Here is a 14,066-nt window from a genome sequence, read left to right as displayed (position 1 = left end):
TCTAGATATATGAAACTCTTGCATGGGAGCGTGAGTGCCACTTGGTGCTGGATGACAATCCTAATTTCATCGTTCTTGTTAAATGTGGTTGAAGAGTAAAGTTTATGCGAGAAGTATTCGTGACTTATAATTCTCTCATCATATTCTACTGGACTGGTTATATTGAGTGAGGACGCTATTTCGAGGTTCCAAGCCAACTGATTTAAGAAACTCGTAGTTCGCACCTGTTATCACTTTGCAGTTCGGCAGCGAAATGACGTGCTGTAGATTGCGTACACTGGTTTTATACTGTACGCCCATGCTGCCTTAGATGTAATTGTATAATGATTTTCTCAGCACGGAAGTCAACAAGCTGATTATTCTGGTCCACAATACGCAGCTCCAAGTAGTCCAATGTCTGAGCTGTCACTGGAAGGTTTATTGCATTGGCATGAGTCTCAACAATCTTAAACCCCGTTGTAACTGAGGGGAAAAATCCGTAAATAGTATGAATCAGACTGTCGTTGAGATAAGAATTCGTTGCAATGTTACACTCGTCTCTAACTGTGCTGACAGGAAGTATGTCCACAGTTTGATCCGACTTGTAAAATTTACTAGGATCCATCTTCAAAACCTGCCCTTTTATGAAACCCAGTAGGCGCCCTATTAAACCTTTCTGGTTAAAGTCAGTCGTTGCATTTACAGTCCTTATTTCAGATTTACGTGTATTGATGTTTGCATGTAGCGCAATACCTTTTCCATACTGTTTCACCATTAATATCCAAATGCAGTTTGTTGTTAGTCTCAGTGATATTTGGGATGCTGTTGTACGTCTCCAGTCCAATCAATGCAATATTCCATTCACCAACGCTCAAATCAATTGGCGGGAAGTAATTTGCACGCAATACAGATGATCGTTCTTTTAACGTCAAAATGTACGACATTGCATCTGAACCTCAACTGATGAAGGAATTTTTAAAGCTCCTCCTTAAATAGCATGCTTCTTCTTCTTTGTAAACGTCAAGAGAAACATGATGCATAGATGTCCAAAGAGTATGTATCAAAGCCCTGATAGCGCCGATAATTGTAGAACACACGTCTTCTGTGAGTGAAGTATCGTTGTAAATCTTCTGGCGGTTGCATGTCACCAAATGAGTCGAAATAGTAGATGGTATCCGCATTTATTATAACGTATGATACCCACTGGGTGCTGGGGCCTCCAGCAACATCTAAATTCACAATACAACATTCACGAGTTTTCCAAATAGTCTTCAGTAATGTATCCCGCATAAACACACCACGGAATCTTGGAATGTTGAATTCGTTTCTAACAAACGTAAGATCAGTATTTGTGGGTGGTAGGACCGCTAGTGAGCTTTATTTGATTTATGAATAGACCAAGCCCTTTCCTAAACGGTTTCAAGTACAGTCCTTTTGCGATGGCTGCGGCTTCCATCATGTGGTTATGTCTCCTTGCCTCTTCTAACTGGTCTTGGGAGTTTTGTGCGTTCTTGACCGTTCGAGCAATAGCTGCAGCACCACCAGGGAGGGACCCTACCACCGAGAGCGCGGAGAGGGCTGGGATGAGGAATGGAAGAAAACCACCACACGCCTTCGGTATTAGTAGGAATCGAGTTGCTTTAACCTATCCTCTTATTTTTTTTCCCGTACCTTTCTGCTTCAGTGCGTTTTTAGCTGCATACATCGCTGTCAGGATACAGTTCTTCAAACAGCTCAGCTTCCCGCTCTTCTCCTCCTCTTTGTTTAGTACACAACGCGCAGCATTCACAACTCGCTTAAATTCATCACTCCTAAACCCAACTCAATTTTTCCACGCATGGTTTTATCAACTGCAAACGCTGCAATGTGTTGAGCTATACCAATATCCTTTCTTCTCCGTATCGCCTTAGCCTTATCAGGTAAAATCCTATTTGCAATGTGACGACTTGAGAGATCTTTATTTGCAGCGTATGCAATGTCATGTTCTATACACGCTTTTTCGAGCAGATTAACCCCCTGATCACCTCGTGCCAAGCGTTTCTGAAGCTTTGTTCCAGGTCCACAGAAGTTATACCCCGGAATGGGTAATTCCACTGGCAGTTTGTCTAGAACACCACCACCTCCTCTAATGCGTCTCCTAACAAGAATGCTATGCTACTGCGGTGGTTGTGGACTGTGCGCCCCCATTATATAGCACATCGTTAGCATCAATCCAGCCATTTTGTGCTGCAGGAAAACCAAGGCATTTGACTAATGCTTTATTTTCCCGACGTCCTATGACTCTCTCCGAGAGAAACACATCCGGTTCCGAGCTTTTCTGCAACTCCTCGGTGTAGAAGCAGCCTGCAATTTCTTTGCCTTTACTATCCTTCAATATATAAGTTCTAAAGTTCGTTCGTTGCACCTTAGAAACTGTAAATATCTCTGTTGAGCAGTTCGGTAGGTACGATTTCTCAAATGCTGTCTTGTGTTTTGAGATCACCTACATTAAATTTCTGTCTGTGTGGATCCAGCATTTTAATGCGATAGTATACCGTTTCCATGAGTCCATTATCACGAACGTCGATTGGTCTCATTTTTATTGTGCTATGTTTGGTCCGATTACACTGAGCAACTATTTCTGGGAGGATATCTGTCCATTTTTATGAGCCGCGAAGGTTAAAACGCGTCCACATTCGAACATTTATTGTTCTGTTCTGACGCTCCACGATACTTCAGCTGAGTGAATGTCGAGTAGTGATGTATTCCGTACCGCTGCATCACGGTCTTGAAATACGTATTGTAGAGCTCCCTACCGTGATCGGTTTGGAGGTTGTCTGGGCATCGATTCGTCCCTGTCTGTAGCAAACGCTCAAAAACATCGGCGACATTTCTACCCGCTTTTGTTTTAACAGGTAATGCCCAGGCAAATAACCGTTAAAATATACTTGACTCCACTATTCTCATGTGAATATTCCCTCATATCTACAAGATCAGCTTGCAATATGTCATCCAAACTTGCCTACGAGGGTATGTTTTGCGTGCTGGTCTGTGCAGTTCTCGAACTACTGTCTCTATACTTATTCGGTGATACCTTTCTCTCTAATCTCAGAGATTACTGAAACAGCCTCATTCAAATGAGCTGTATTACCTGCAGCAGCTGATGTCATGAGCAGCCGTAGTCGATCTACACGACTGGCCATTAAAATTGCTACACCAAGAAGAAATGCAGATGATGAACGGGTATTCATTGGACAAATATATTATACTAGAACTGACATGTGATTACATTTTCACGCAATTTGGGTGCATAGATCCTGAGAAATTAGTACCCAGAACAACCACCCCCGGGCGTAATAACGACCTTGATACGCCTGGACATTGAGTCAAACACAGCTTAGATGGCGTGTACAGGTACAGCTGCCCATGCAGCTTCAACACGACATCACAGTTCATCATGAGTAGTGACTGGCGTATTGTGACGAGCCAGTTGCTCGGCCACCATTGACCAGACGTTTCCAATTGGTGAGAGATCTGGAGAATGTGCTGGCCAGGGCAGCAGTCGAACATTTTCTGTATCGGGAAAGGCCCGTACAGGACCTGCAACATGCGGTCGTGCATTATCCTGCTGAAATGTAGGGTTTCGCAGGGATCGAATGAAAGGTAGAGCCACGGGTCGTAACACATCTGAAATGTAACGTCCACTGTTCAAAGTGCCGTCAATGCGAACAAGAGGTGACCGAGACGTGTAACCAATGGCACCCCATACCATCACGCCGGGTGAGTTGCCAGTATGGCGATGACGAATATACGCTTCCAATGTGCGTTTACCGCGCTGTCGCCAAATACGGATGCGACCATCATGATGCTGTAAGCAGAACCTGGATACATCCGAAAAAATGACGTTTTGCCATTCGTGCACCCAGGGTCGTCATTGAGTACACTATCGCAGGCGCTCCTGTCTGTGATGCAGCGTCAAGAGTAACCGCAGCCATGGTCTCCGAGCTGATAGTCCATGCTGCTGCATACGTCGTCGAACTGTTCGTGCAGATGGTTGTTATCTTGCAAACGTCCCCAACTGTTGACTCAGGGATCGAGACGTGGCTACACGATCCGTTACAGCCATGCGGGTGAGATGCCTGTCATCTCGACTGCTAGTGATACGAGGCCGTTGGGATCCAGCACGGCGTTCCGTTTTACCCTCCTGAACCCACCGATTCCCTATTCTGCTAACAGTCATTGGATCTCGACCAGCGCGAGCAGCAGTGTCGCGATACGATAAACCGCAATCGCGATAGGCTACAATCCGACCTTTGTCAAAGTCGGAAACGTGGTGGTACGCATTTCTCCTCCTTACACGAGGCATCACAACAACGTTTCACCAAGCAACGCCGGTCAACTGCTGTTTGTGTATGAGAGATCGGTTGGAAACTTTCCTCATGTCAGCACGTTGTAGGTGTCGCCACCGGCGCCAACCTTGTGTGAATGCTCTGAAAAGCTAATCATTTGCATATCACAACATCTTCTTCCTGTCGGTTAAATTTAGTGTCTGTAGCACGTCATCTTCGTGGTGTAGCAATTTTAATGGCCAATAGTGTATTAGCTCGTTGGGGTCATCATAATAAATCTACTGCGGGATTCGATTGTTCATTGCTTTATGCTCAATGCAAATACCATCACCGCTGCTGCTGCTGTTGTTTTCGCCGTGAAGTGTTGTTATTATAATGTATTATATTTCTTTTGGCTCCGGCTTTTTGCGATCTTATGTACATCAGTCATGTGCAGTATTTCACAGTACTGCATAATTTATAGGTTCTTTTGGCAGGTCTTAGGAAAATAATATTCATTAAGCCAGGTGTTATCTCAAACCGTCTATCACCAATCTGTACTGTGTCAGTAGTTACATTTGTAGGGTGCATGCCTAACATGTTCGGTCTTCCCCTGCTAACGCCGAATGTTCTATCTATCTGAGCAGGAGTGTGACGGATAATGAATTCGTCAATGGCGACGCCATTGTTATCGTGTCGTTTTTGCTGAGAGCTGCCTGAGAGATTCAATAACCGGCTTAAAGGTCTCTCTTAGTGTTTGCTGTCGATCCATATGCCCAAACCTTAGCAACAGTAATTTCTCTCCAACCGCTTTCCGCGCTTGAATCATTTTCTGCTTCGTTGACATCTTGGTGTATACTAGAGAAGTTAGGTTCATCACCGAACACCACAGAAACCACTCAATGAGTCAAGTTGACTCTACCACACCATACAGGTCCCATTAGTAATAGCTATAATGTCAGCCGTAAACGACACGTGGTAACTAGAACCAATGCAGCTTCTAGTAACCTTTTCCTGGTAGTTAGTGGTGGCAATCTGCCCGGATTCCAGCTGTTGTCATCCGTGTATTTTTCAGTGCCAATCCTGCGACCTTCTCATGGTATTGTCCTTCTGGAAGGATCTGTGCGCTCCCTTCTTGCCATACTGCTGTTCTGCGTTCATCTCGCCACCAGCCGTTCTGCATCACAGTCTGAGCGATCTGCCGGTATGGTGCATCTGTGTCTCTCATGCCAATGATTCGATGTTCCTCGAAGTCCAAAAGATGGTGATAAGGCACAAGTGCATGTCGTGTTGCTATCTCTACGTTACACACACCCAATAACCATCATGTACTCGCACCATATTTCATCTGTAGCAATGGCTTTTTCTCTGTCCTGAAAATAGGAAGGTCGTCCAGAAAGTAAAGTACGTCTTGCATAATTAAATAAAAACGAAAGCTATCAATGTGAAGTTACAGTACCTTACTCCGTTTTTAAATGTAGTCGCCATAACTGTCAAGGCACTCATTGTAACACGAGACCAGTTTTTCAATTCCCATGTTGTACTCTGCTGACAAAGATTTGAACCAGAGTGTCGCTGCATGTTTGAGGTCTTCATCGTTTGGGTTGTATCCACGGACCCAACCAACCGACCAACCAACTCGCGCACGCGCGCCCTGACCGTGACATCGCTGGCCACAGTTCCTGTCGCGGCCGCCGGCGTCTCAGGCCGTTACCGCCGACGGAAGAGGTCTCACCATGGCTGAGCTCGGGTCCGCAGCGCCCTCTGCCTTTTGCATATAACGAGGAGCGCTGGCCCTGAGACGGACAGGCTATTGTCGATTGTCTATTGCTAGCCTTTCGTGGGGTTTATAGCGGAGCCATTGCAGTGTGATATTTGCTATTGTATTCGACTAGGCTCAGTACACGGATTACCCTCGGATATTACTTGGACTTGTATTGCTGGTGCACGTTTCGTCAGAAATAAACATAAGTTATCTCTTCATTCTAGCTGGCGCAGTTCTTGTCATTAATTATTTTTCGGCCAACAGACATAGCTACATCCTGGTCACTACCCACGCTCTATACAATTCGTGGTGGCTGTCCCAAAAGCACCGCCGAGGACCTTGGGTTTGGGAGCCGTCACAAAAGTTCGCGATTTGTTTTCCACCCAAAAATTACTTCTATTTCGTGAATAGGTGAGTATCATTTGGTGTCAAGTCAGGGGTGTAAGAAGAATATCCCACTTAGACGTTGACGCTCATGCGGTGTTCGAGTTGAAGAACGAGGCCACATACTGTCCTGAATCAAGAACACCTTTGCTGGCAACGTTTCACGACACTGAAGACTCGTTCGTTGTGGGTCACCATAAACTTACTTTATTTGCCTGTAAATTTCGGTAGTCCGAACATTTTGTGCATTCAGAAAACGAATGATGCTACGCATTTCGCATTTGGCGGAGTTTTCAGTGGGCGCCGCTATTTCGAAAGGTTACACAACAAAGAAGCTTGGCCGCTCGGCAACAAAAACCGGCTCACACTGAGACGGGGGAAGCACCTAAGTGGCACACTTACGATCGCGGTGGTGGGGGGATCGGCGATGGGTGTGCTACAGAATTGTACTTTGGTTTCTGGATAACCTTCGTAAACTAGCAGAATAAAATTTTAATCAACAAATTGTAACACACTCTCCGTCGCTTCATTTAGAATATTTATTTAGCGGTCGCAGATTTAGTTAAAGGCCGTAAGAGAATATTTGTAGTAGGGGCGAAGAAGGTACATATAGGTGGACAGCGGAATTTCAACAGATATAACTAGTCCCATGTCTGTTTCGAACTTCTGCTACCGTAAGAAGCGCTGTCCATTGGAATGTAACTGATAATTGAGTGTCCTGGGTTGTATTTAATGATAATCATTAAATCATTGTTTTGCAATTAAAGGCATTGTTTCCTGGATAACTATTTCAGCATAACAGTCTGTACTCACACTAGTCATTGATGTTACAAAACTATTTTTTCTTTGGTTAGCGTCAGTCTTTAATTTTCTCCATGAAAATTACTGAACCTTAAATTAGACACCATTTATGACACACTGCAAGTGCAAATATCGGTCCTAAACACTTGAGCCCCAAACTTTGGAATGTAACTTCTGTAATGATTTCGTATTAATATTTCCCGCTAATTCATTATTTACGAAGGGACTTCAAAAAGCTAGCTACATATTGTTATGGCAGGCCAACTAACTTTCACTGAAGGGAACCTGGACGTAAAGTGACTGAAATTTTCGAAAACATTTTTTTTGTCCATCTGAAAGACAGTTTTATCCCGTTTAAAAAATGTATTTTTATCTACTTTTCAGTTGTTGATTTGGTCTTAAACGCTGTTTTAACAAATGTCTGCAAACCAGCCACGCTCATGCGACAGGCAAGGAATATCACCATAAACATTTCTTGCCTGCCACAGTCATGGAAACAATAAAGCCAATGAACAGGGACCTTGTAGATACAAAATTGCTTAGGAAATGTCTACATGGCCGTACACAAAACCCTAATGAGAGTTTCAACAGCTGCGTGTGGCAACGAGTACCAAAAACAGTGTTTGTTGGATGGACAGTACTCAAAATGGGTATGATGGATGCTGTCATCTGTTTCAATGCTGGTGTTATCAGCAGGACAAAAGTAATGGACAAATTAGGCATCCAGCCAGGAAATAATATGATAGCTCCTCTGACTGCCATAGATCGTCAGCGACTAGTTGAAGCTGAAAAAGTTGTGGAAGCCACCACTAAGTCCAGAGTAAGGAAAAGGCTCCTGAAGAAGTTTACAGAGGATAGAGAAGCAGCTGGCCAGCAAGATTATACTGCTGGAATATTCTGAAAGAGGTATACGGTGAGTCAAAAACACTGTGAACATTCTTCTCTCATTTTCTCGAAACTACATTTTCAAAACGTTAGGTACGTATTGCTTCAGAATGGTTTTATCCATGTTCACCAAATTTCTCTCAAGTGAAGAATGGGATAGTATCATTTATTACGCCTAACACATCTCAGAAATGATCTATGTTTGTCATTCTGTATATAATTTTAGCGGTATTTTTTAGACAAAATAGTAATGTGATACAATAAGGGTTTTTCTATTTTCTCAGATATACTCCAAATTACAAAACGAGAGGCATAATGTGTTCCTATGCATGTTGACAGCAGCCCGCCACAGTTTGAATTCTGTTAGACTGATGATGGACCAGAAAATGGTACCAGAATGGGAACGTGTATTATAAAATCATCTATTAGGCAAAATACTGTAATTCTTAAACAATAACAGAAATTTCAATAAATTTCCGTTTACAGATTGATTTAATGTCATTCATTGTTGGTAAAAAACAACTTCCTCCGCATTGTAGATCAAGATTAATGTGCACTGAGAGCGATGTATAAAAATGCAGCCCGTTTACGTCCAGAGACGCTGCACGAGACTTCAGAGTGAGACAGATACATGACGCTGTTTTCTAACATTGTCACCAGGATTCTGTAAAGAACAGTCTGAAGGTTCTACCAATCGTTCAATCCTCGACAGTAGAAATCCGATCCTTTGTCAAGGACCTATTCTAGAACCGCCTGTGAGCGTCACAGCACACAGTTTTAATCTGCCAGGAAGTTTCATATCAGCGCACATTCCACTGCAGAGTGAAAATCTCATTCTGGAATTATAACAATGCTTATCATTCGCACACCCGAACAAAAACATAAAAACAGCGATTGGTATTCACCCGTTCGGGCTTATTCGTATAGCCCCGTCCCCTTATGTCTGCGGGAAAGTTTTTTATTTCTTGATGCGACGGGATCCCCTGGAGAGACATCACGTACGCTGCCCTATGCACGCATAAGAAATCAACTTATGATTCGTTCAGAAACCAATCCATAGGCCGCCATGCGCTAGATGCTAGGCGCTTTGTGAAACAAGGTCTTTTTCTTCAAGAATACGAATTCGACGTCCCCTGAAATCGCCGCCCAGGGCAGATAGATAGAAAAGTTTGTCCCCTGCCCCTCCTCCCCCCCAGATCCGGGCCTGCTAACAGCTCACAGCCTCTCTTCTCGTTATGGATTGTCAAATGGAAGTGTAGATGTTATAATGTCATTCAAACAGTGTACAACATTAGATTTGCTCCTGGTGCCTACAATTTCAACTAATGTTATTACAGTGTAAATCGGTTCTGCATTGACGCATCGGCATGTCTACGAAGCTAATCTGCCGTACGGTAATTACAGCCCACACTCTACCTCCGTGAATAGCTGCACTTTAATTATAGCCAACCAACACTATAGTTGGAATCACGAACGATGGCGGTAGAGTTCAGGCTTGTTCTGCGCTCTACGTCACACATTCTCCGACAGCCAATGAGCGACCAGAAGTTTTTGAGCACTCTGCCGCGAATGCCGTCGCTAACGGGAGCATTAAACATGATCGTAGCGAGTTGTTTAGTGAATTTCTATTCCTGTGCGAGTTGTCATTGCTGATGTTGGTGGGAAGCGCTAAATTCTGCATAAGCAAGTGAGGGACACAATTTGCTGGCTATACACTTTCTTCGAGCGGAAAGCACGCGCATGCGCGCACCACAACTATCGCTTGGAATGGCCAACAATGGAGTCCCCGTCGATCCCTCGACATGCGCGAATCGCCATCGTCCGTGGATCGGACTGCAGTACTGCAGCGTGAGCTGGTGTGTGTGTGTGTGTTGCAGCGGCGACGATGCGGTGGTGGCTGGTGGTGGCGCTGGTGGCGTGGTGCGCCGCGCCGGCGTGCCGGGCGCAGGCGTCGTTCCGCGACTACCGCGCGCTCAGCAGCAACTTCACGCGCCTGCTCGACACGCTGCTCGACAAGGAGCGCTACGACAAGCGGCTGCGGCCCGACCTCGGAGGTCAGTCTGTGTCTGTCTGCCCCTGTGCTCGTGCGATAGTCCAGTAGTGGCGAAAAAAAAAAAAAAATCAAATGGCTCTGAGCACTATGGGACTTAACTATTGAGATCAATCCCCTAGACCTTAGAACTACTTAAACCTAACTAACCTAAGGACATCACACACATCCATTCCCGAGGCAGGATTCGAACCTGTGACCGTAGCGGTCGCGCGGTTCCAGACTGTAGCGCCTAGAACCGCTCGGCCACCTCGGCCGGCCAGCGAAAAAAAAAAAAAAGAAAAACCCTCACCCTCGTAAGACATCACGCTAACGCTGTGGAACACTATCTCTAACTTAGATAATGACTTCAGTTTGGTGAGGAAGAGAGTTCCATAAATTCTTCAGATATGCCTTATCTACAGGGTGGCACACTAAATGTGTTACCAATTGTTTCTTTCACAATTTACGACACACATAGATATCCCGCTGGGGTACAGCAGTACCAGCAGAGCATGGAAAAACAAATGAGTGTAATTCACGATACTGACGCTAGGAGACTAGTAACCAGCAATGGCTGACAATGGAAGACTGACGACACAGCAGCGATCGGCAATTGTGTTACTTTTTCATGAAACGAAAAGCCTTGTTGTGACTCAGAGGCGTTTTCGACAACAGTTTAACACACGATGCGTCCCTTGCGAGAAGACCATCCACAGGTTGCACGATAAATTTGTACAGGAAGGAACAGTATTGGAAGCGAAGCGACCTCGGCCTAAGCCTGTTTGTTCGCCGGAGAATATTGAAGCGGTACGAGTTGCTGTACAGAGAAGTCCCAGGAAATCGCGTAGAAAGGCAGCAGTGCAACTGGGAATATCCAGACGCTCCGCTCAACGCATTCTTAACAGTGACCTCCATATGTATCCATACAAGATGACCTGTGCACAGAAGCTCACTGAGCAGCAGAGACTACCGTTAGCTCAGTGGTCGGAGGATAGGGAAGAAACTCTCAACAACATTTGGTTTTCAGACGAGGTGCATTTTCATTTAGACGGTGTGGTTAACAAACAAAATGTACCCTTTTGGGCCACTGAAAACCCACAAATGCTTCACGAACGACAACATTATGCTCCAAGGATCACAGCGCGGGCAGCAATTTCCACTCACGAACTAATGGACCATTTTTCTTTGAAGAAACTGTGAATAGCGAGCGTTATTTGAGCATGTTTCGCAATAGCTTCATTTCATAGCTTCTTGCTACTGCCTTGCCCTTCAACACGCAGTGGTTCATGCAAGATGGAGCAAGGCCACATACTGCAAACACTGTATTGGAGTTTTTACACGAGCATTTCAGGTTTCCAGGTCGCTTCAATGACGGACAAAATTGGCTCCTCAATAGTCCAGACCTCAAACCATGTGACTTTTTTCTTTGGGGGTACCTAAAGGAAAAAAATTTCCCGAAACGTCCACGTGATTTAATGGAGCTCAGAAGACTTATTCTTGAAGCTTGCAGTGAAATTACGGAAGACATGTGCCGTAGGGTAATCACTAACTTCAGTGTTCATTTGAAGGAAGTTAGGAAACGAAATGATGGACATATTGAGCATGTGCTGAGTTAGAACAAATCTCCATGGACGGCTCTTCATTGTAGTATATGTTCCTTTCAGATTGTATTTATTTTATATTCAAAAACAAAATGGTAACACATTTCGTGCGCCACCCTGGAGCTGCAGCCACTCATGTATGGTTAGATCCCCTAGAGAAAAATTGCAGGGATGGTAGCTGGCATGTCTTACCCGCTGTTCCAAATAGTCCCAGGCATTCCATATGACAATACAGTTTGGTGATTGAGTGTGTAACACCTAAAGTGCAAGATGCATGGCACCTGCTACCGATATATAAAACTTTTTTAATTGTATGTAAATATTTGTAATTTAAATGCTTTCTTTTAATAAGTAAGGACATTACTTCACTGTATGTGTACATTTAGGTAAAAGTCTGTTGGCGTTTCATTGTATTTATCTGTGTTTTACTGTGAAACTTATAAGCTGTGGGAAAAAGCCAAAGGAATTGTTATTTTCATCGACTAGCAACGATAATAGCAGTACTTGTCCGTTGTAAAATCTTTGGTTAGGGTGTTATTGCGCAGAGCGCGCAGAGTGGAAGACGGGTTCCAGCGCATGTAGTGTGCGGAAGTGTGGTGTTTACGCTCTCGCAGTAGAGAGTACCATTTTCGGCGGCATCATGTAGGCGCGCCGGCCAGATGTCTAGAGCAGGAGTACGAACAGTGGACGGGCGGAAGAGGCTGTATTAATTACGATTGCCCGTTCCTATAATTAGCCGTGGCTCCACAATATGCTATACCGTCTTCAACAACAGCAGCAGTTCCAGCAACACAGATTCGTCGTCGGCTCCGAGTTTCGTCGTTTGCACAGCACTTAAGTAACACTGTCCATTGGTAGAAAGTATTAACGGCTAACCCTGCAGCGCAACTGAATGTGATTTGATCGATAAGATTTATTTAAATAATAATCAGTTAAACTCAGGGCGATTGTGTCCTCATTGCCCTAGGCATTGTTACCAAGCAGGATCCTTGTTCCTTTTTTTCCCTGATATGCTAACTGAGTGTCATAAAAAACAAATTGAATAGTTACAGCCAGTTTATTAATGAATAATTTCTCTTTTAAGAATTTTAGCGTCAGTCTACTTTCAGTTAACTGTTGTAGAACAGAGGCTTCAGTATATGACTAAAGTAAAGCAGTTCAATTTTTCAAGTTTAAGAATCAATCACTGGAAAAAATCCAAATCTAAAGAAATGCACAAATTAAGAGTGCAGAAGTTTTATTTATTTTACTTATAGCTTGGAGCACATGGCTGTTTGGCTTAGTTCGTATTCAAGTATTTAATTCTGTTCAAGTCAGTAAGAAAGGCTTTGTTGTGCAGGCAATAATATGAAATCCAATCTGCAAAATAAGTAACGGCAAAGTAAAAAGTACTTTTTTTTTCTAAATTTCTTTGATGACGTTATGCTGAGGTCACTGAAAGTCATTGTTCACGTAACGAAGTTCAGTACTAACATACAGTTAAATTGCATATTTTCAAATCATTACTCGATTGCCTTTTTCAAAATATAATGCCAAACATAACCTCAGAGTGACTTCTCAGTTTTATTTATCATTACATACTCACTTAAAATTAGTGTAAAAAAGTGGCAACCTTTAGTTGCCACGTCAGTGTTTAATAATACATATTTTTCTTTTCCATCGTCTTGTACAGGATTTTGGATGTAAATTGCCCTAGTGGGCTGGCGACCGTTAATTACTTCCTTTTCGTTCATAAGTGTAACTTTTGGATTCATAATCAGTGGTACCCCTTTCTGTCCAGTGTTGTTCGTGAGTGAATGCACAAAATAACTTTCATTTTCCAAATTATAACCCTGTTCGGTTTAAGTACTTTTATTTTTAGTAGACTTTCCATAAGAAGGGTCGGCTGTTCACTTTCCTCCTACTTATCGGTATCACTTCTTCGGGAAGGATAGCCTTATACAATTAGAAAAAATCCATTAGGCATACATGCGATCCACGGTCAAATTTTATATCGCAAGCAGGATAGGCCGATTAGTAATAGGGAGGTAACAAGTGGACGAGTCGATGTGCGATAGGGTGCCTTACAAGGAACCCCCAGAGATCGCAAAAGGCCAATAAAGTTTAGGGCATTCGACGCCCCACATATTGTCTACAATGCAACTACAATATTGGCTGCTAAAGGTAACAGGTGGAGGCACTGGAGGTATCCAGTGGTGAGCAGAGTGTAAGTCTACGGACTGTAGTTGAAATGCTAAGGTGAGAAATAACTCACATCGGCGCTAGAGTGCTAGTGGCGTTGGTACAAAGCAGAGCAATGCCGATGATAAACA

At 43.8% G+C, this 14,066-nt stretch overlaps 1 protein-coding gene across 1 annotated transcript in view; it reads left to right on the top strand.

Moving 5' to 3' along the window:
* LOC124622294 (gamma-aminobutyric acid receptor subunit alpha-6-like) overlaps positions 1–14,066 on the top strand; it is a 118,336-nt gene that overhangs the window by 18,283 nt on the left and 85,987 nt on the right. Inside the window, exon 2 of the mRNA XM_047147965.1 lies at positions 9,999–10,175. Coding sequence (XP_047003921.1) covers positions 10,007–10,175 — 169 coding nt within the window. The 5' untranslated portion in view covers positions 9,999–10,006. The remainder of the gene's footprint in view (positions 1–9,998; positions 10,176–14,066) is intronic.

The sequence above is a fragment of the Schistocerca americana genome, chromosome 7 (assembly GCF_021461395.2).
Source record: "Schistocerca americana isolate TAMUIC-IGC-003095 chromosome 7, iqSchAmer2.1, whole genome shotgun sequence".
NCBI classification, from domain to species: Eukaryota; Metazoa; Arthropoda; class Insecta; order Orthoptera; family Acrididae; genus Schistocerca; species Schistocerca americana.
This window is presented reverse-complemented; position numbering and strand designations above follow the sequence as displayed.